Raw genomic sequence first — 21,513 nt, 5'->3', positions numbered from 1 at the left:
TTTTTCTTCTTTTCTTTTTCTTTTCTTTTTTGGGTTATGGAGAGTCTAGATTGCATCTGTGAAGTAAGCCGAGTAGGTCATCGTCCGGCGCCTCGATAACTTTAGGGCGAGCCTCGACTGCATACCATCACCACTCCACGATGTTTATGGTATCTTCCTTGACCGAGGTAATGAATGCAACGGTACGGCATGTTCACGACAGGAGCAGGTGATTGTATTGTGATACCATACTTCCCCTGGTGATGCAACCACTGGTCTGGGGGGTATGCTACCCGACGTGAGATGAGCATTGAAAACCAACCACCAACGCCGGGTTGGGACCCAGTTTTCCTCCAGTCATCTTAGCAAGCACTAAGCAAGCAGAGGGGAGTGAAAAAGAATACGGCATAGAGTTCGCCTCCCTTGTGCTACCAGTCCTAGCATAGCATGTTTTCATGAGGCACCACTAACCAGTTGATCTAGCATGAAAGAGAAGTGGCAAGGAGCGCAGCCCTATTCCAAAACAGAAGAGCAGAATGGAACTGGAGAGGGAGCGGTTCACGAATTGGAAAGGACCACCTGACTACAGCAGAGAGGAGGAAGAAGAAGAAGAAGAAGGTGAAGAAGAAGGAGAAGAAGAAGGGGGACCCTGCCACTTCGTCGGCCCACCAGAGCTCTATAGACTGTTCTAGGTCCTACAACCAACCAACAACAGTTCCCCCACTCCCTGGAAATCATGATCCCAAAGGAAGGGAGATGAGAACAACTAACTAAAAAAAAAAAAAAAAAAATTGAAAATGAAAAGAAAGATAAACAACAAAACAGTAACCGCTTCCACCTAGCGCTCAAGGAACGAAACATGAACCATGAAGACCGATTCAAAGAACAACAGCATCATCCTCCTCGACGAAGCGCTGGCTATGGATATCTTACACGGACCTGTTAATCAACCCCGTCGTCAACATCGTTGTCATTACTATTACCACCACCGCTGCTCCTGGTCCTATCCGCGTCGGAACCACCGGCTACCCGCAAGGCGGGCGATGCCGGCCCTCTCAACAGGGTGCTCGCGCCCACGCCCGGGCCAGCACCGCTGGCCGCTCGAGTCCCCCAGCGGCCATTGGTCACGACATTGAGGGCCCTTCTTTCTGCCTCGGTTCTCTGTTGTTGCTGTTGCTGCTGCTGCTGCTGCTGCTGCGTCCCGACGCCATTAGGCTGGCGCTGGTTCTCGTCGATTATCCTGTCGCCGTCGGAGAGGAAATACGCATCATCGGAATGGACATCATCCCGGTCAATGTCGTCCAGTTCGTCCTCGATCGTCCTCCCGGTGGCGGGGCTCAGCCGCTTGAGAGATACGGCCTCCCCCTGGCCGGGAGGAAGAAGCGGTGTGTTGCTGTTGCTGTTGCCGTTCATGTAGTGGCTATCATCGTCGGCGTACAGGTTCGGGTCGCGGCCGAGGATGCGGTCCGCTTTACTGGGTGTCTTGCGTGCGCCGGGAGAGGGAAGAGGTGAGGGGGTCTTGCTGAGGGGGTTGTTTCCTCCGCCGGTATGTCGTGATTGCTGCGCTTGAAGTAGGTGAGATTGGGGTCGCGGCTGAGGCTGGAGATAATGCCGCCCGGCGCCACCGGGAATGCGAAGAAGGCCATCATTTTCCCCTTCGTCTTCATCGTCATCGTCGGCGGGACCCCAGCCCGCGGCCCGTTCCCTAGCTGCCTGTTCGGCGCGCTCCCGTGCCAGCTTCTCCCTCGCATCCAACCACCGCGGATTCGGCTCCCAGCTCCAGCCATCGCCGGTCGTGTTGCACACCGGGAGAAGCCACAACCAGGGACTGGGCCCGAACAGATGCAGCAGGTTGCGCTTGGTCCCCAGGTCGAACGCATTGGGCAACTTGGCCGAGTCCTGCTCGTCGAGGTACTCCTCGTAGCGCTTGCGCGCACGGTAGCGCTCCATCTCGTTGGGGGTGAAGCGCCGGGAGCCAGCCTGCAATTCGGGGTTTCTTGATCTTGTGCCGGATTCAAGGTCACGGTCGTCGTTGTTGTTGTCGTTGAAGCGAGGTGAGTGGGCGGGCTCGGGGCGAAGTTCTTCCCCCTCCTCCGGGCGGGTAATGCCTGGAAGGGCGTTCTGGTGAATGTCGAGGAGCTGTTGGCCGTACGAGGGCAGGGGCACGCCCTGACCGGGGGTGTGCTGGTTGATGTAGGTCTGATGCATACTTCGGCGTAGTGGGGAGAGGTAGCGGGTCTTTTCTAGGCACTCGATGGTAGTCTGACCCTTGGAAGCCAGGTAGATATGCCAGCTGCAGAAGGCGCCGATCACGATGCCGATGATACCGGAGACGATGGCTAGTATGATGTAGTTGACAGGCATCAAGGTATCGACCGTGGTAGCGGTGGTGTCTAAGATCTCCTCCCATACCCAGGAACCCGCGGCGGCAAAGCAGTAGAAGCAGAAGAGGGTGGTGTAGATGAGGAAGAGGAGGAAGGCCTTGTGGTTGCGCAGGCCAACGCAGGTGGCCAACCAGGGGCAGTGGTGGTCCATCTTGAGCACGCAGCGGCGACAGGTGGAGCAGTGGTGAGCGCGGTCGGGCTTGCGAGCCTGGCACTTCTTGCAGAAGCGCAGCTCGCCGTTGGACTTGACGGTGAGGGAGGTAATGTTCGGGGCGTTGTGGGTCGGGAGCGTGCTGTAGCCATGCTCATTGGTAGTGCTGCCGGGGGGGGTGAAGACGGCAGTAGTGTAGCACCAGTTGAGAAGGAGGTAGAGGACGACGCCGGCGGTGGCCGCGGGGGTGTCTAGAGCGGGGAGAGGGGTGGTCAACATTGGTGACGGGCCTAACTGGGAAGAGGAAGCCGAGGGCGGAAACCTACCTAGCCATGACACCTTGGACGGGGTAGAGCAGAGAGTGACCAGCACGCAGACGGCCCAGGTGGTCAGGCCGTAGACGAAAACGAGCGGGAGGTACTTGGCGCAGGCGCAGCACGAGCGCTCGAGTCGGCGCGCCCAGCGGCGGACCGAGGGCATGGTCGGAGCGGAGGGGTCGGAGGTTTCGAACGTGGACGAGGGTAACGACGGCGTCGCATCCATCAGTCGGTCGTCGGCGTTGTAGACGGGTTAGGGAGGCCGATGCATGCCGGTGGGGTTCGCTATCGTCCCATACTATGTAATATCGCGGTAGCGTACAGAGTATGATACGCCAGGAGTTGGAGTTGAAGCTTGTGCAAGCAAACGAGGCGAAGTCCAGCAGAAATCCCAGCGCCCTGGGCCGCTAGGCAGGGGTTCTCAACCGCCAAACGCACGCTAGCCAATCGTGCAGCCGGGGCCGGCCTTGCTGCGTCCCCGGCACGCTCGGACCAAAGACCCCTGTGACGAACGGCACACAAGTGTAACGTGTACGGAGACGAACGCGCGAATATGGATGTGCGCAGTCTTGACTTGTAGACGACCAAGTCAATCCGCGGTGCGTTCTGTCGTTGTGGTCGATTAAAGCTCTTGGCCAACTAGACAGTACCGCGGTGCCCTCTGGAACAGGTCGAAAACAACTGCTTATCTCCGCTCTCTGTCTCGTTCCGTATGCATGTTTTTGCGTTTTCGAGAGAACTATGCTGCGTCCGCGCGGAGCCCAGAGTCTGCCCTTGGGTCACTTTTCCTCTGACCTCAGCGTGCGTCGTCGTGGTCGCCATGCTGCTGAACCGCTGAGAGCGCCGTTGGGCACTGCTCCTGGGCATGTGAGTTTCTCCTCACGGCAGACGATATTAACATCAGTCTTTAACTTCCTCGCGACGACTCATCTCTCTGTGTGCGATTAGCCTGTTTGGCCAGGACTTGGCCTAGTGGAACTTGAAGAAATGATTTTGCCTGGGTGGTGGTGATGACATTACGGAGTACCACGCATGCGTACCTCCCTGTGGTTGCGGTCTTCGGTCTTGGGGGCGTGGAACAGCTGCGTGCACCGTTTACAGTGGCGGTGTGGCTCGTTTCGCTTCCGCATTTCATCCTAGTGCGCGAGGGGAGCAGCTCTGCGGGTCAGCTCAAGATGGCATTTAATGCACGTAAGGCCCCCAAATCATTGGCCTTGGGGGGGATCGGGAAAGAGCTCAGGACCAGCGTCGTCAGAGAGACACGCTTGGCGACTAAGCGGGTATCTAACTAAGTTTCTGATCGAGATGGGAAGGAGACAGTCACTACACGCAAGCCTGAGCACGCGTGGAAGGCGCCTTTTATGTGCCTTTTGAGTCGAATCTCACCACTCCATGGCTTCCTCAAACTCCTTGAAGTATCTCAGGTAGAAAGTAGAAGCCGTCAGCAATTGGCTTTTACTCATGTCATAAAAGATGTGCAGAACACAACAGCTGGAAGAGCCCTAGGACCGTGGTATGATCAAGTGTTTCGTACAGGAAAGAGACCTTATCGACTCTGTATCAGCCATCTCAGCACCTTGATGGCTCTAATGTGGGTCCTGGTATCCGTATCGCCACCAAGTGCAGCACACGCCAAGCAAGCCCCACATCTTTGTTAGTTAACTGCCGTTTTCAGCGTGTTCTGGAATCCGTATTACATAATCTGTACTTGGTTCAGAGCTACGTACAGTACAGTACGGATTACAGTTCGTAGTACGGATTACGCTGTACGGATTACTTGCGCCAGTGGGCTGCGCACGGCGAAGGTCGAACGAGTTTCAGACAGGTCCAAGCCGATCATGGATTTGAATTCGGGCGCATATCGTACTGCTAAAAAAAAAAAAAAAAAGAAAAAAAAAGGGATGGCATTTTATATCAACCATATCGGATTTGCCAAATTCAAGCTGAGTCTCCGTTGGTCAATGAAAGAGTAACAGATTGCTGGTCTCCCGCGGCGGCAGCAGCGTAGTGCCGCCTTTCTTGTTGCAACTTGGCCGCTTCCTCTCTCCTCCCGACGTCAGCTGCAATCACAACGTCAACCACCAACCACCGAACAACATATATGCTCAACTTGACAAACTAACGTACAGATCCTAGCCGAACCGCATTCTTTTTGCTACCTTCGCCACCTACGGCATTTTCTATCATCTACCATTAATTGTACTTAGCAGAAGCCTTCAGAACTGCGCAATGTCAACGACGACTCCAAAGTTCAACTCCAAATCCCCCACCATCCGCCGTATCCGTACGCTTGCTCCCGTCCCCCATCTCTCGTCCCTCGCCATCCCACCAAAACCCCCTTCCACCCCCCCCCCCCCCAAAAAAAAAAAAAAAACCCGCAACAACAAGTCAAACCCGAGTCTCTCGACCCTCTGCTAACTTAGATAATATCATCGGATCCAGTCCGCGAAGCCCACGAACTCACCAGCTCCCCGTCCGCCGACTACCACGCGGTCCCGCTCGAGACGGACCTGTTCGAGTGGCACTTCACCCTGCGCGGGCCGCCCAAGTCCCCCTTCGAGTCGGGCATCTACCACGGCCGCATCGTGCTCCCGCCCGGCTACCCCCTGCGCCCGCCCTCCTTCCGCTTCCTGACCCCGTCCGGCCGCTTCGAGACCAACCGGGAGATCTGCCTCAGCATCTCGGGCCACCACGAGGAGACCTGGCAGCCCGCCTGGGGCATCCGCACCGCCCTGGTCGCCCTGCGGACCTTCATGGAGACGGACGTCAAGGGCCAGCTGGGCGGCCTCGAGAGCGGCGAGGCCGTGCGCCGCCGGCTGGCCGCGGAGAGCAGGGCGTGGCGGTGCGGCGTCTGCTGCGGGGGCAAGACCAACGCCGAGATCCTGGCCGAGTGCGAGGAGAGGGTCAAGGAGAGCAGCGGGGAGGGGAGAGGAAGGGAAGAAGAAGAGGTCAAGGTGCCGGAGGAGCTGAGGATGGGGTGGCGGGACGAGATGGAGGCGAATCAGCGAGGCTCCGGCCAGCAGAGCCAGGACGACCGGGACGGAGAGAGCGACGCGCTGGCCGAGGGGTTCGTGCGGACTACCCCGTCGGGGGAGACGTCAGCGAGTGGACAGCAGCTACACGATCAGCAACGACGACGACAACAACAACAACAGTTCGCACAAGGGAGCACCGTGCCGCAGCCGCCGACAAGGAGAGCGCCTTCGTCAAGTCCGCTAGCGACGGCAGCCGGCCCGGCGCTGCAGCAAGCTCGGCAGGGGCCAGTGGATGAGACGACAGTGTGGCTGGACCGGCTGATCTTTGCCGTGGCTGTTCTCCTGGCTGCTGTGGTCGCCAAGGTCATGCTGGCATGAGCTTGGGTGCTATGGCGGGTCTCCCTTTCAAGTAAGTCGTTTTCAACATGGCCAGGCCATGGGATTGGTTTTAGCGTTGCATAGACAAAGATTGTTTCCATCCATGACAACTCGAATGTTTTACCCGAGTCCGCTTGTAGACGTACTTGTCTATAGGGCGAGAACACGTCTTTTGAGACACCAGGCTCTTTATCAGTCACGGGTGATGATGGAATTGTGTGAGAAATGAGGTAAATAAATATTCACCCAGAATTTCCGGTTAACTCCGTGTTATGCTATGCTAGACCAGCAAGCGGGTATCGCGGACCAATCCCCAGGAGCCCCCTTCTCCCTCTCTCCCTTCGGTTTTCCAGGGGGTCTTACGCCTGTGATAACCATGCCCGAGTCCCCAAGAGACAACCCAGCAGATCTTTTGAACTGTTACATAAAAATCAAACAAATTACCACCTCACCCTTGGACTGTTCCCTTAAGAGTTCTTGCCCGGCCGACCCAGAGGAAGCGCCTCCCGCTGCATCTCGCTGCTCAAACGTTCATTTCCCATCTTCACCCACAATCGCTGTCACCTCTCCAGTTCCATGACCATTGACTCCAGAAGGAGTACCACCAGTAGCGGCGGCGGCGGCGGCGGCGGCGGCAACATTTCGCTTCTCTGACAACCCTTCCCTCTGCATCTCCACCGCAACCCACCACCACTCCATGACAGCCGGCGCCATAGCGCCCATCTGCGGCTTCAGCAGCCCCAGGCCCACCAACCATTCCATGATTAGTTCCGTCTCGAACAACATGATGACGGGCTTGAGCGTCTTGGTGAGCTCCTCGGCGCGCATCGACCCTCGCGACGCCAGCGTGATCAGCACCGCGCTAAGGTACTTGAGCCAGCGATCCACGTCCACCTTGCCGAAGACGTCGCACCAGACGGGCACGGCGCCCCCCGGGCCGCAGGTCGGTGGTGGCGTTGCCTTGATGCGGCTGCGTAGGTCGGCGAGGGTCGTGTCTTCCCTTCCCTTCCATGCTTCGCCTTCAGCGGCCGCTGTGGTGACTTCATCGTAGAGGTAGGAGTCGGTCGGAACGATGTCGAGGCGGAAGTGCATGTACTTTTTGGTGTACTTGCGGGTTTCGTAATTTCCTGGTTCGTGGCCCATGGGCACGTACGGCTGGCCTGTTGTTTCGACGCGCACCCGGCCATTGGCCTGCAGGTTCAACAGGGCCATGATCATGCCGTCGTTGGTGATGTAGGTGACGCGTTTCTTCGTCTCACCCGCGCGGAAGGCCTGATCGAGCTCCTTCTTGAACTGGGCCGCTTTGGCAAACTTCTCTTGCTGCGCTGCTTTCTCGAGGGCGTCGATGACCCGTGTGTTGAAACGCCAGCGGCGACCGTTGGACCATTTCGAAGACGATTTGGAGATGACGCCCTGCCGCTGCAGCTGGTCGACGCCCTTGATCATCAACTCGGTGATCTCGGTTTTTGCGCGCTTAGGGAACAAGCTGTTGCGCCTCCGGACGACGGCGTCGGCTGGGTACGCTTCAACTGGCGTCACGCAGAGCGACCGCGTCCAGGACATGGCCACGATCATATCGGTGCTTAGCTTCGGCTCCGGGTTGTTATCCACCGGTAGAGCGAGAGATTCGGACGTCGCGTCCTGGAACTTGTTGAAGATGGATCGCTGGGGGTGATAGAAGGCCTCCCTCCAAGGGCGGTTGCCATGTCTGAATTTGGTCACAACGAACTTGTCATCCAGCTCTTTGCGCGTGGAAGGCAACATCCTCCGTTCGGCCATGTCAAGCTTGGTCGTCCACTTGATTAGGGATTTCCAGTCGTAGGCCAGCACATTATCGTAGTCGATGGGCGGGATCTCGTTGTTTTCGTACGCCTTGAGGAACGCCCGCCGGAACTTTTCCGTCAGGCCGACGATGGTCGACAGCCGGTCTTTCTTTAGCGTACACCAGTAGTGCCGCAGCTGGCTTATCCTGCTCATCGTCAGTCGCTTAGGTCACGGATTCGGAAATGACCAACTCACGTTTGGTCAGGCACGAGCCTCATCATCAGTCCCCAATCTACAACCCTGTCCACGCCACCAAGCAGGGTAGTCACGGCAACGAACGCCGCCAACCGGACATTCTCGCTTGACCAGTCGAGCTCTTCCCCGTTGCCCCGCAGGAAATCTTCTTCTGATCGTGGGTACGCCGTATGTTCACGCATCGTCTTGATAGCCGTGAGCTTGAGCTTGGGAGGCCTGCCCTGCATCCGCCGCACCTGCCCAGGAGCCTTTTGCGGGCGACGCTTCTTGGACGATGGCTCACCGTCTCTGGCAGCTCTCTCAGGGTCCTCAACACACGTGACATCTCCGTAGTCATCGTCTTCCAGTTCCTCGTAGGGAAGAGTCTCAAGGTCGTACTGCGTCTCGTCTGACCACGCCAGAGTTATGGGCTTCGAATTCGCCTTTGACGCAGGCGGAGAGACATTGATGTAGCTGGACCCGGGAGGCACCTTGCCGCCCAGCATGACTGCAGTGCCGACCCGGGACTGCTCCCATGCCGCGCATTGATTGACGACGGAGCAGAACTTGGCATACTCCTTGTCAACCCAGCCACGTAGTTTGATTCTGTCGGCCTTTTGTTTCTGTGCCATCTCCTCCGTGCTGGTCGGAAGATTCTGAGTCTGGAGCCACTTCAAGCTAGGCATCCAGCCATTGAGGGCGAAGCTGCCTTCGTAGTGCTCAAAGAAGCCCACGGTCAGATCGGGCCAAGTCCCCTTGGACATCGGCTCAAGAACGGCGGGCGAAGTAAATCTGAACGCCTTAGGTTCCTCGATTGCTTCCTCAACCTCTGCCTCAACTTCCACCTCGCCGACACTACCTTCGGTAGTCTCCCGGCTCGAGACCTGGCTCTGACCCTGACGCTCTTGAGCTTGTTCCTCTTCCTCATCCTCCAGACTTGTATTGGGCTCTAGCATCAGCACCTCGGGCGAGACAAACTGGACGGCTGCGGGAGACGGAAGGTTTTTGAAAAATTCGTCGGGCAAACTCCTCAACCCCGGGTTCCTGGTTCTACCAAGCTCCGGCGAGAGTTTGGCCAACGGCTTGTACGGATAGGATAGCCTCCGACGGCTGCCGCGAGAGCCCGGTTTGACCGGTAGGAGACTGTACGTCTTTATTGCTTCGAGCACAGAGTGCCCGTCCCGCTGATCCGGCTGCGATATTGATTGCGGATCTCCAATAATGCTCGGATCCACCGGTATGTCGCGATATGCATCGGCCTCTGGATCCGTCCTCGCCTTCTTTTGGGGAGGCTCGGTCCAAGTATCGTCGCCAACTGGCCGCTTCTGTACAACAGTTCCCTCTTCTGCCAGCCGCTCGGTGTCCCGAATCCAAAGGGGATCCTTCCTTGGGCTGATGACAGGGGCCGTGTTCTTGTAGTAAGGCGCGTCGAAGATTTCAACGTCCTCGATCTTGCGTCTGCTACGGAACTTTTGCCCGTTGGCGTTCGGTTTGCTGTTGACGATATTCTTGTCATGGGTCTTTCTGTCTAGTTCCTGCAGCAAGGCTAGCTCTTCCTGGGTGGGGGAAAACGCAGGCGGTATGAAGATGCCTGGGTATGATTCGCGCATTTTTTGCTTCATCCTGGTTGCGATGATCCCATTTGGGTCTACACCGGTCCTGATGAGCAGGGTACATGTCTGCAGCCGTCCCCTCTCCGTTTTGAGCATGTGGGTGTGAACGCTGGCAAGCTTCCGATTCTCCAGAGCCTTGACCGCACTCGTGCAGTTCTTCCAGGTGGGAGGCATCTGCTTCTTAAATTCTTTCAAAAAGACATTTGTCAGGGCGTAGAATAGTGCCTTGTCGCCAGGGAAGACGCCGAGATTGTTGTCCAGGAGATAGTTGATGATGTCGAAGGCCTGAGCCGTTCTTCTCTTGGCATCGCTGGTCATGCGTTCGTAATTGGAAGAGCGGGTGAATGGCTTGTAAAGGCCCTGGTCGGGAAGTGATGTAGAAGTCTCTGCTGTCCCAAGCTCTTGCACGTCCTGTGGATAAGGGGGCTCAGGATATTCGCTTTTGGGCGGCTCTGACTGGTGGTCCCCAAGGTCTTGTCTCGACGGCGAACCCTCCCCGTATTCATCCGGATGAGGCGCCTTCCCCGAAGGCTGCGGAGTGAATTCTTCTGGGTCGGTACGGGAGGCCTCCTTGTTGCTGAATGGGGCGCCAGTCATCGGAGCACCCTCAGATGCCCGAGAGCGCCAGAGCGCTGTCGATGCGGTGGGGTGATAAAGCCCTTTCTCGAGCGGCTTATCGCCAGCAACCATCGCAGTCGCACTGTCTCCAACAGAAGCTGAGGTCTTCTGAGCTGCGTCACCTTCAGCTTCGTGCATGTGTTCTGTGTATGACAAAATACCAGCGGGGGTTTGGAGGCGAGTTTCGGCGTTGAAAGGTGTCCCTGGCCCAAGAGCGCTTGAGGAGGACGGAGGAACCGTATTGTTCCAGGCCAATCCAGGCCCTTCTGATCCGGACATGCCGGCTGGCATGTTTTTGGGCCGTTCCAGTTCCCAGTCTACTGTTTCCTCGTCGCCAGCGTCAGGCAAATTCAAGCCACGGAACTTGTGAGCTGGGCCCCGTACGCAGCGCATGGCAGCCCGAACTTTGGAATATAGGTGAGGAGTGCCTTTCTCCCCTTTATTCCCGCCCTTAGGCTTGCGCGTACGCCCTATGCCATCTTGTTCGCCCGCTTCGGTATTCGCGTCGGACGGTGGTACGGGAGTAAGCCTGCGACGCTTGCGTGAACGCTCGAGCAGCACGGCGGGGTCGAAATTCGGATTGCAGGAGACTTGGGCTTTTTGTTGGTGGTACTTGAGGCCAATGTCATTCTTCCAGGAACCACCACACAGTTCGCACACATATGGTTTTGCCCCGGCGGACGAGGCCTGCCCCCTCTTGCCCTTGCCTCGACCGGCACCATGCCCTCTGCCACGAGGTGGCTCGGAAGAGGCAGCCACAACCGTGATCTCCTCCGAGGCACCAGCAGTTTTCTCCAGTGACGGCTCTTGATAGTCAGGTGATCTCATCCTGGTGACCTCTTGCTGAATCCAGACGGCACTGTTCTGGCTGTCCGTGTCGAAGTTGAACGGATATGTCTGGGGCTGCAACCCGTCCTTTTCCCTCGTTGTGAGGAGCAGGACCTTCTCGTCACCGCCTGGGACATCTTGTACGGCCGGCTCATCGAGGTTGCTGTCAACGGGAATGGTCACAGGCTTCTTGAGACCTCTTCCGGATCTCGTGAAAGTGACTTTACGCTGCGTACGGTCTAACTGCAGCTTCCCAGGAACACCATTATAACGGACATTCAGAACGAGCTCTTCGTCTGTTGGCACATTGGCGGCTTTGTCGAGCGTTGTGGATGTTGACACTGTACCCTGCTCTTGGGGATCTGATGGGTTGACCGGATCTTCCTCGACGCCTTCATGGCTGGCTGTCATCTCGTCAAAATGACGCTTCAGAGATCCGGCGGACGCGGATTGGACATTATGCTCTTCTCGATCCGGTACTACTGCATCCTGTCCTGCCGTTTCCCCAGTAGAACCCTCGGCCGTGGACACGTATTCCGGTCTGATGCGAGGTAAGAGCTTTCGCTTGGCTGAGGGCTTGGATTTCCTAGCAATCCGCGACATGTCCGAGAGCGTAAAGTCTTCACTCGAGCTGAAAGCTTTGGGCCGTACTGTCCCAAAGCCATATGGATCCGCCGACGTGGAGTCTTCAAGGTCCCCTGTTGCGACTTGATCCGTCGTGGATTCTCTCTCGTCAAGTCCGGGAAGGGCCGCTTGTCCTGTCGCCCCGGGGGCCGAGAACATATAAGCCGAAGTCTTGCCGGTGCGCACGAGCTTGCTCACGACTTGGAACTTCTTGAGATGCGGCGGTTGCTGGGTTTCGGCGACCTTCGTGAGATAGCTGGAGAGATAACGCCGATGCTGGTAGCCGACCGTAGCCACGCTAACCTGAGGATTGGAAGCCCCTTCTGGACCAGCACTCCGAATGACCTCAAAGACTGTCTGGGCGAGGGGCTTCTCGGGAGTCCAGCCGCTGAAGATGCGCCTTACCTTGGACCGGGCATCGCCACTTCCCTGGCCGTCCTCACCCGACTTGCCGTAGAGAGCAAGTGCGTTCGGTTTTGGCTCTCGATGCCTCGTAGGGTCGGAGTAGAGTGATGTCTTCTTCCCGGTTGCGAGGAACTTGTCCCATTCTTCAGCACTGGGGTCCCGCACGAATTTAAGACAATCCTTGAAGATCTTGCGCGAACCCGGGAATGAGGCGGCCGTGTATTTCAGAACACCGATATCAACTAGCCGCTGGCAATTCTTGGCCAAGGTCTTCATCTGCCACCGTTTGCCCGATACGCCCATTTTGAGTCTCAGGTCGGCGTACCGGATGACGTTGAAGGCCTTGACGACGCCCACGGCGGTTCTACCAAGGGCGTCCATGTCGATGTTGTTTCCGGTCCACCGCCCATGCCAGGGCACGGGTTCTAGGTCTTTGCTTAGCGTCTCGGGGGATAGGTCAAGGCCGTGAGTTTCCGCCTCGACGAGAGGAGGGGCAAAGTCGATGAGCCAGAGTCGGCTGGTCTTCATCTTCTGGACCACGACTGTCCGCTTGGCAATATAGCCTTTCCGAGCAAGCGAATCTGTGCGCTTCGGAAGCGACCTCTTGTCCTGGTCAACAAGGCGCCGGAGGTCACTCTGGAGGATGCCCTCCGACCTGGATGACGCGATACCCTGGAGGCAGGCCCACTCTAGGGCAGGTACCCGTTTGTAATCAACGCCATGGCGAGTCAAGGTCTGCCAAACCAGATCTTCGGCTGGGTAAATCCGTGGCCTGGTGGTGAGCGTCTTTTTGGACTTGTCGCCTCTGGCATGGTCGATTTCTTTGCCATGCGCCGATGCGGAGGCGATGGCTGGGTCGACCGAGTCGGCTTCTGGCAAGGCGAGGGCTTCGCTCAATTCGAGTCGATTCCAGCGCCTGTTGCCGTTGATGAGAATCTGCGGTCGGGAACGCAGCCAGTCCCAAGCCCAGCGGGCGGACGCCATCTCGGCTTCTGTAAGGGACTTCTCAATGTCGGCATCGTCAATCGATCCCCGCAGCCCGCCGGCTGCGTCGTCGTGAGATGACGCATCCTGGCTATTGAGGCTGAGGTGATATCGCCGAACAATCTTCAGCAACTCAGTTATCGAGACTCCTGATATCGAGTTAGCAGCGCTGTGAGCCAACAACAGGGGAACTAGGACGGCTTGTTTCGCAGATCACAAGACGGCCGCTGCGGATATGATAATCGGCCACAATCCTTCGAGATCGACGGTGAAGAGCAAGTTGTATACGGTATTCCAATGGCATGCCAACTATGACCTGGAAACATATATTGACGCCGGGAAACCCGCATTAGTATGCGACGTACCTTTTTGTCCAGAATACGCGATCTCAGGAATGAGGTCCTCCAACAGGACCTCAAGTCCGACTCCGCTCATAATGGCAAAGGATCGTGTCTCATTCTTGACTGGCGAAAAAATTGACGATATTGAGTCGATGCGGGAATTGAACGCTGATGCTCGTCGTTTTGTGTGGCGGATATGAGGGAGGATCGCGATGGCGAAGATGCAGGAGGATTTTTTGGAGGGGCAGCCAACCGAGGTGGGGGTGCGGCAAAGGCTCAACGGGTACGTACCGTACCGTCACTGACATGCGACAGACAACTCGAACTGCCAACGACAGGGAAGAAGCTTTCTCAATTACCGCTGTTTTACAGCAATTGCTCAAATGTAGAGGTAGAGGCTTTGGAATGTGCCAGCTCGAAATCGATAGGAAAGAAACTCTCGGGATACTTTCTCCCCCTACCTACCATAATTACCTTGGTAGGAAATTTTCATGAGTTGCCATTTATTTTGACGATAGCTCGTCTCCAGGACAGCTTGCGATTTCCGATATCTCAACCATATTCACCCTCCCATCCTCAGCAGTCCTGTCGCTGCTCCCTCTCCGCCTTGAATATATCATGTGCCGATGGTAGGCCTCCTCTCGCTCATCAGCTTCCGGTACGATGCCACCACGTCCTGCCGGATGCTCTGCAGCTCCTCCCTTTGCCGCAGACTACCTGCGGCTTTGGGAATATCCTCAACCGCCACCGTCGCCCCGCGAACGAGTAGGTTTTTCTTCGGCAACTTTAACTCCGGCGGAGCCTGCGCGACATCGTGAAGGCCAATCTTCTGCTCCCCCCTCTTCTTCCGAAGCTCTTCCCAGGGATCCTCGTCCGGATCGCCCTGCTCGCCGATAAACTTCCCTCTCTTGCCCTTCTTCTTCTTCTTCTTGCCCTGTCCTTCGAGCTCCAGCTTCCACGACACGCCGAGGGCGGCCTCGTTCTCCATCTCCTTCTCCTCGGCCAGCTCGCGCTCTTCCTCGCGCCGCTCCCGTATCTTGCGGTCGATCTCGCGCCACTCGGCGTACATGTTCTGCATCTTGCGCTCCTTCCTGGTTTGCCGCACCTTCAGACCGAGCGGGTCCTTGCCGTTCTTGACCGTCTTATTCACCAGGCCGCTGATGGGTAGGGCCGCGTCAACGCGCCGGCTGAACTCGGAGAGGCGCTCGCCTGGGCGGATCTTGAGGTCTTCGGATGTGACTGAGCCAGAGGTCGACTTTGCTGCCTCGGTGGAATTGGCTGTAGATTTGGCTTTCTTGCCTTTGCCCTTGCCCTTGCCCTTTTCTGGTGCATCACCGTTGTCTAGCCCGGACGGCGGTAGCTTGCCGTTGGCGAGAGCCATGAGGCGCTTGAAGGCGCGGGGCGCATCGTCAAGATCTTTTTCGCTCCGCTTCCTCTTCTGACCGCTTTTTTTCCCGGCGTCAACAGTCTTCCTCTCGGCCGCCTTTTTTTTAGAAACGGTGGTCGGGGGTAACGGTTTAGCGATTTGCGTCGGGGGGAGGTCGAAACTGCTTGCTGTCAGATACGGAGGAACATAGCTTGACTGGGGAGACAGGTTATTACGTCGACTCGTCTTTCTCTCGCCTTGTATGCTTATGCGGCATGCTGGACAAGCTGATATACTGACACAGTATTGCTACTTGCTAAGCATCGATGCTAGGTCGAACACTCTACAAACCAGGGCCGCCCACGGAAAAAAAATCCCCACAGACGCGATAAGATAAGGATTAGAGTTGCACTATCCGTAGTGTACGGATTACGCCGTACTGTTACACATGCAGTTATGGAGTACGGATTACACAGCGGACAGAATAAGGCGGAACGTGCGCTGGTGGGCCTGCCACTGCCAGCACCGCCCCGCGGCAGTTCTGGAAGGAATCCACGTGGGTCGTCGATCAGTGAGTGGATGGCACATCTGGTCCTCGCCCTTCCATGGATTCCGGCCTTTCCCTTGGCTTTGGACGAATCAGCAACAAGACCCTGAGCACGACCACTCTACGGAGTACGCGGTAGGGAAATCGAAAAGTCGACACTCTCGCCTGATAATTAGGATGAAACATATTTATCAAACCTCATTCGGTCATGGGAAAGGCATTGACCAAGGCGAGATGGTTGTCACCGGCGTGCGGAGAGTCCAGACCGCTGGACGCGTTGTGACCCCGGCTCGGGCTTCTCGGTTTTCGGCCCCATCCTCTGCGACTGGCGAACGGGAGTTGCTCCTAGGTGAGGTGAAACTTGGAAAAAAGGGCAGGTACATACATACATGCAACTTCCTGGCATACAACTGCACGAACTCCCCCCAGCTCGGTTCGCCGAATTCCTCAGAATATTCTTACGTTCTGCGGCCCCGCACGGCGTCGGCTGATCGTTCTCTCCCTCAATTGTCTCAGTTTGTCCCCTCCTGACCTTGCCTCGTCGTTTGGATCGAATTCGGCGCGTTCTGGGGCACGAGTAGGATCAATTGCCGGCGAAATAAGCGCGCACCCAACACTGGGACCGTCTTTCAGGCCTGCTTCATCGTTAACAGCGTGCGGAGTACATGCACAAACAATCATCACATAGTCATAGTGCGAAGGTGATCCCCTCAACGTCGACTGCAGCTACACTACTCCGTAGGCTACCAGTAGATACACATAATTGTAACCCCGGATCATGCGGCCGGGATCGGTGGGTCTGGTGGAGGCGGGGAGCCAGGAACCGGCAGCGGATGCAACATTAGCGGAGGTGGCCATCGCCGGGGAGAGCCATTCTTCTTTATTAACGGCGCGCCCTCGCAGCGCCGGCCACAAACATCAGCCCGAGAGTTCCGACATCTTCTCGAATTTCTGGTCAGCCATGGCGCCGTGGAGGTCGGACAAGTCCAAGTCGGTAGTGTCGGCCGAATACGCGGCCGTTGCCGGGGACGCCAAGGAGGGCGAGGATGATGGCTCGAGTGCGCTTAGAAATAGGGCAGGTCAGCAAAGGCCCGGGATACCACGAGCATGGCAGACATGCATCTTGGGCCTGGCCATGGTGTAAGCTGGGCGCCCATCCATTATCCACTTTGCACCCAGCATGCTGACTCGATCTCGCAGGGCGGTAACATTCCTTGTGGTCAGGGTCAGCGAGTCAACAGCGCCCCATTGTTCTGAATGGCTCAGGGCCAAGCGCAATCCCTTTGCAAACTGGGGCAAACCGGGCACCGGCACAGAAGAACTGGCCTGGTACCCGACCGACTTTCTCCGGGACGTCTTGCCAATTCCGTGCCACTCGCACAACGACTATTGGCGCAAGATCCCCCTGTTCAACGCGCTCTACGCCGGCTGCACCGGGGTCGAAGCGGATGTTTGGCTGCGAAACGGCGATCTCCTCGTTGGGCATGACAAAGCCTCGTTGCAACCGAACCGCACCTTCCAGAGCCTCTACGTCAATCCCCTGGTCGAGATTCTCACCCATCAGAACCCGAAAACGCCGTTCTTCCACGGCAAGAATAACGGCGTCTTCGACACGACCCCCGACCAGCCGCTCGTCTTGCTCGTCGACATCAAGAGCGACGGGCGCGAGACGTGGCCGTTGGTCTCGAAGCAGTTGGCCCCGCTGCGCGAGAGGGGCTGGCTCAGCTACTACGAGAAGGAACGGTTTCATCGGCGCCCCATCATCGTCGTCGGGACGGGCAACGCGCCGTTTGACTTGGTCGTGGGGAACTCGAGCTATCGGGATACGTTCTTCGACGCACCGCTGGACAAGCTCGAGAATTCGGGCTACAACTGGACCAACTCATACTACGCGAGCGTCGACTTCTGGCGGGCTATCGGGCCGGTGTGGTGGACGAGCGGGCCGAGCCAATGGCAGCTGGACAAGATCCAGACCCACCTCCGCGAGGCGAAGCGCAGGGGGCTGGTGTCGCGGTATTGGAAGCTGCCGTCGTGGCCGATACATGTGAGGAATAAAGTCTGGGAGGTGCTGGTCGAAGAGGGGATCGGCATGCTGAATGTCGACGATCTGGATGCAGCCAGTAAACAGGATTGGACAAAGCTGGAAGTATTGGAGAAGGACGGGATGATTAAGTCTGCCACCCGCGAAGGCGAACAAGTAGCGGGGTGAGAGGTGGGGGGGGGAGCTGTTGAGATGGGTTCAAAACCGCAATAGACTACATACACATGGATGCGGAGAATCTTTGCTTGTCGAAACGCCGGATACGATGACACAAACAGAAATGATGATGGGTATCAGATTCCGGGCATCGTCCGTATCTTAACGACCCCGCGGGCCCCGCTCCGTCCCCCTCCGAGTGTCCGGTTGATCTCCGACAGGGACTGGTGGTGCAGTTTGCCCACCACCAAATGTGGGGTTGGTGAGCTCATCTCTCTCACGTGTACCAGCAAATACGCGGCGGCAAGAGGGGAGGGGTAGCAGAGGGCCCGGTATGTGCCCGGTATGCCTTAAAAAGGACGTCTAGATTCAGGCAGGCGCTTGAGGGACGTAACTTCCTCGGTGCACATCAACCGACAACGCTCTGGTTCTTGGTTCTTTGGTTGACATACTTGAAGAGACAACAAAAAAAAAAACCCGTCGTACTTGTACGAAGTAGCAGTGTATCTACCTACCTACTTACAAGACCCAAGGAAGGGAAGAGAAAACCTGTGACGTATCCGTCGCTACCACAGCAATGACAGAATCTCAACGTGCCCGTCGTGGATCCATCGTCGCCATTGCAGAGCAACGACAGAACCTCGCATCGCTCGATGTAAGTCACCCAGCAAGCATACCCGCGCCAATCTCTCGCCCCCATTGGTTGTTCTGTTCCCCTTTACACTTCTTAGTCCCATCCAAACCCATCCAAACCCCCCGAGCTAAAAAAAGAATAAACAACGAAAATCAAAAGTCGTCCATTCTCGACCGCCTGCCCGCCTACTCGGCCACCCTCTTCGAGGCCAAGACGCAGAAGCGGCTCACGTTCGAGGCCATCGCCGAGTACCTGGGCCGCAGCGAGGTGGCCGTGGCGGCCATCTTCTACGGGCAGGCGCGCGCGTCGCCGGAGGACGTGGACAAGCTGGTGCGGCTGCTCGGCCTGTCGGCCGAGTCCAACGTGGCGGCCCAGATGATGGGCTTCCCGGACCGCGGGCGCGCCGGGCCCATGCCGCCCGTCGAGCCGCTCATCTACCGCCTGTACGAGATCGTGCAGAACTACGGGTACGCCTTCAAGGCCGTCATCAACGAGAAGTTTGGCGACGGCATCATGAGCGCCATCTGCTTCAACAGCAAGGTCGAGAAGGAGGTGGTACGTTCTCAGCCCTTTTTTTCCATGTTATCGTTTCATTTTTTTCCGTTTCATTTTGGGGCTTTTTTTTTTTCTTTTTTTTGTGGGAGGGGAGGGGGTGGCGGGGTGGAATGTAGAGGGAGAGGGGGGAGAAAAAAAAAAAGGGGGGGGGGGTTCCTTGAGAGGTCGGACTCCTTGCTGCAGGGAGGAGGATTGATATCTGAAAACCATGGAACAGTGGCTGACACTAGGACTCGACAGGACGAGACTGGCACGCCGTGGGTTGTGATCACTCTCAAGGGGAAATGGTAAGTTCTGAATCCTCCTAGGTCCAACCCCTTCCCTCACGGTTGCTGCTTGGATTCGCGCTCTGGTGGATAGTTGTGTGCGACGGCAATTGCTTTTTCGCGGGCACGACTGAGTCCCATCGGTCCCTCTCTCATGTCCTCCTGTCCCTTCAATCTTCTCGGGCCGGCCATCTGCGACTCGACGAAGCTGGACGTCTTTGCTGATTCTCGAGTGTCTAGGCTTCCATTCAGCCGGTTCTAGGTCCCAGGCCGCGGTGGTGGGTGTTCAGATTCCGGCCAAACATTGAGTGACATCACGGTTTGGCTTCTCCCTTATGATGGGTCGGGTGCATCGCGGGGCCGAAGTGTTATCAGAGGAGCAGCGGGCTGGGATAGGTAGTCACGTCTGAACAGCAAACATCAGCCACATCCCGCCTCGTGATTGAAGACTCGATGCTTCCTTGGTGGACCTGATCTCCTTTAGCCGGCTGGGGTTGGGCGCGTGACAGACAGGGGTTGGAATCAACAATACTAAGGGGTTTAGGGGGAACAATACTAAGCACAACGCCACCACGACCCAAATAATAAACAGTTTTGCATACCATGCAACCCTTTTCTATATGCCAGCTCCTAAGATTATCTCCGAGAGCAAGCAAGATGCTCTATCAGAGATAGCTGGACGCCTCTAGAACCGATAGTTTCTACGTTGTGCATATCGTCTGGCAGGTCTAGAAGCTTTCCCTCGCCTCTCAGGGGGCGCCGGCCCCTCGTCTAAGCAGACGACAATACTAAGAAGACAATGCTAAGTTTCCCCTCCTCTCGCCATGGATGCTGAACACCCTCTTTCTACGTGTTTGTATATCGCAACAACGAAGCGAGGGGTGTCAAAGAATGTGATAGGGGCGAGGGCGCCTGCCATTCTTCGGCCGTGTTGAACAGTGGGAAGAATAGCAACCCAGGCCCTCGGGGTTCCTCCGAGGCGCGACCAACAAGTGTATAAAAAACCTCACCGTCGCCGGCTCCTAAGCCGATTCTCCCTCTCATCATCATCACACACAATTACAAAGCGCACAAGACAAACTCAGCTGTCCAAGCAAAAGCTGAAGTCAACCAACATGCCTTCCACCGCCACTCAATCCGTGGTCTCCCAGACCTCGACCAACTTCAGCGCCTATTGCGTTCTCATGTAAATGACAACCGGGGCATTTCCGGTGTGCTGGGCGGCCGTGACAAGTTCTCTTTCTCTCTCCTGCCATGACATCATGTAAGGGGTACTCTTGGATCTCGAACACCTCACTCTTTTCAGCGAACACGCATTCACCAAGGAGGGAAGCAGTTCGCTCATCTTTGCCCAGGTTTGCCTCCCTCTGTTCGCTCCGACTCTTCTAAACCCTGAGGGCCCAGGAGACGATAGCTCGTCACGACCGGCCGGCGGCACCACCCAATCCAGTCGGCCGGCCTCGGAAGAAGGAATCCTTCAACCCCGACCTTCCCACCATCACCGCTACCGCCAGCTTTCTTTTTCTTATCTTCTTATCTTCTTTTCCTCTCCCTTCAGGGAATCACGACGGCCAAGATCCAACAAAGTCATTCCCCCCATTTTCGCCTCCGATTGCTATCAACACGGACCTCAGCCAGCTCAGCTATTTCACGCACTCGCTGGCTTTCAGGTTCCATCTGCCGGCGGGGCTGTGTTACGAGTTCGTCTTCGCCGGGGATGAATGACGGGAATGAGGAGATCCGCGACCTTGTTTCCCAAACTAATACAGCAAGAGGTTACAGCAAGGGGTGCAGAGAGTTCTTCCGGATGACTGGAGGGGAGGGGAGGAGAGAGGGGCTCGGGGGAAACTGAGGTTGTTGTTTCATGGTGGGTTTTTGTCTTTTCTTTGGTTCAATGGTGTACTTGGAGGAATGGTGATATAGTTGAACGAGGCCGGACTTTTTTGTTTTTTTTTTTTTTTAAAAAAAAAAAGCATTCTGTGCTTGCCTCTCCTGACATTCTGTGATCGAGCTTGAACTGCTTCCTGAGAACGGTGCGGTCAGCACTGGAGCTCTCTGAGGCGCCGCAAAACTGTATCTGACGCCGGACAATCTGCCTTCCATGCCATACAGAGCTCTCCCAGAGAGCTCTGAGCATGGCTATCTTACTCGGGAGACCAAGTCTTTTCGGAAACAACGGTATCCCCCACTTGCAGGGATTGGGTTCGGCCACTTCCACTCACATGGTCATCTCGGCTGGCGTTGTAGTACGGCCGCACAAAGAACGCCTCGGTACCATTCGGCCCTATCCCGCCCAACTCCAAAAGTTCCAGCTCCCCCTATTTCCCTCCTCTACTAATGCCCTCTGATGCAT

At 56.6% G+C, this 21,513-nt stretch overlaps 6 protein-coding genes across 6 annotated transcripts; 3 read left to right on the top strand and 3 right to left on the bottom strand.

The window, feature by feature from the left end:
• Window positions 1–921: 921 nt before the first annotated feature.
• P884DRAFT_268336 (DHHC palmitoyltransferase-domain-containing protein) lies at window positions 922–2,994 on the bottom strand (the record flags this gene model as incomplete). Its single annotated transcript, XM_069442185.1, has 2 exons — window positions 922–2,765; window positions 2,841–2,994. The coding sequence occupies 2 exons, from the start codon at window positions 2,992–2,994 to the stop codon at window positions 922–924; spliced, it is 1,998 nt and encodes a 665-aa protein (XP_069299356.1).
• A 2,066-nt stretch (window positions 2,995–5,060) lies between these two features.
• On the top strand, window positions 5,061–6,184 carry P884DRAFT_276240 (ubiquitin-conjugating enzyme/RWD-like protein; the record flags this gene model as incomplete). Its single annotated transcript, XM_069442934.1, has 2 exons — window positions 5,061–5,115; window positions 5,274–6,184. The coding sequence occupies 2 exons, from the start codon at window positions 5,061–5,063 to the stop codon at window positions 6,182–6,184; spliced, it is 966 nt and encodes a 321-aa protein (XP_069299355.1).
• A 348-nt stretch (window positions 6,185–6,532) lies between these two features.
• On the bottom strand, window positions 6,533–13,689 carry P884DRAFT_321925 (uncharacterized protein; the record flags this gene model as incomplete). The annotated part of the gene is made up of 3 exons (XM_069445416.1): window positions 6,533–8,153; window positions 8,204–13,403; window positions 13,620–13,689. 3 exons carry the CDS (start codon window positions 13,687–13,689, stop codon window positions 6,716–6,718), a joined length of 6,708 nt encoding a protein of 2,235 aa, XP_069299354.1. The 3' UTR covers window positions 6,533–6,715.
• Window positions 13,690–13,945: 256 nt separating this feature from the next.
• Window positions 13,946–15,252, bottom strand: P884DRAFT_220271 (uncharacterized protein). Its single transcript, XM_069439445.1, has 2 exons — window positions 15,198–15,252; window positions 13,946–15,142 (listed from the first exon to the last, which is right to left on the bottom strand). The coding sequence occupies exons 1-2, from the start codon at window positions 15,236–15,238 to the stop codon at window positions 14,212–14,214; spliced, it is 972 nt and encodes a 323-aa protein (XP_069299353.1). The 5' UTR covers window positions 15,239–15,252; the 3' UTR covers window positions 13,946–14,211.
• Window positions 15,253–16,286: 1,034 nt separating this feature from the next.
• On the top strand, window positions 16,287–17,717 carry P884DRAFT_276237 (uncharacterized protein; the record flags this gene model as incomplete). The annotated part of the gene is made up of 2 exons (XM_069442933.1): window positions 16,287–16,648; window positions 16,709–17,717. The coding sequence occupies 2 exons, from the start codon at window positions 16,287–16,289 to the stop codon at window positions 17,715–17,717; spliced, it is 1,371 nt and encodes a 456-aa protein (XP_069299352.1).
• A 565-nt stretch (window positions 17,718–18,282) lies between these two features.
• Window positions 18,283–19,766, top strand: P884DRAFT_239847 (cyanate lyase C-terminal domain-containing protein; the record flags this gene model as incomplete). The annotated part of the gene is made up of 4 exons (XM_069440158.1): window positions 18,283–18,360; window positions 18,499–18,894; window positions 19,135–19,181; window positions 19,401–19,766. 4 exons carry the CDS (start codon window positions 18,283–18,285, stop codon window positions 19,420–19,422), a joined length of 543 nt encoding a protein of 180 aa, XP_069299351.1. The 3' UTR covers window positions 19,423–19,766.
• Between the last annotated feature and the right edge of the window lie 1,747 nt (window positions 19,767–21,513).

The sequence above is a fragment of the Thermothelomyces heterothallicus genome, assembly GCF_042370625.1.
Source record: "Thermothelomyces heterothallicus CBS 202.75 unplaced genomic scaffold P884_scaffold_6, whole genome shotgun sequence".
NCBI lineage: Eukaryota > Fungi > Ascomycota > Sordariomycetes > Sordariales > Chaetomiaceae > Thermothelomyces > Thermothelomyces heterothallicus.
The sequence above is the reverse complement of the archived record's forward strand: the minus strand, read 5'-3'. Positions and strand labels throughout refer to the sequence as shown.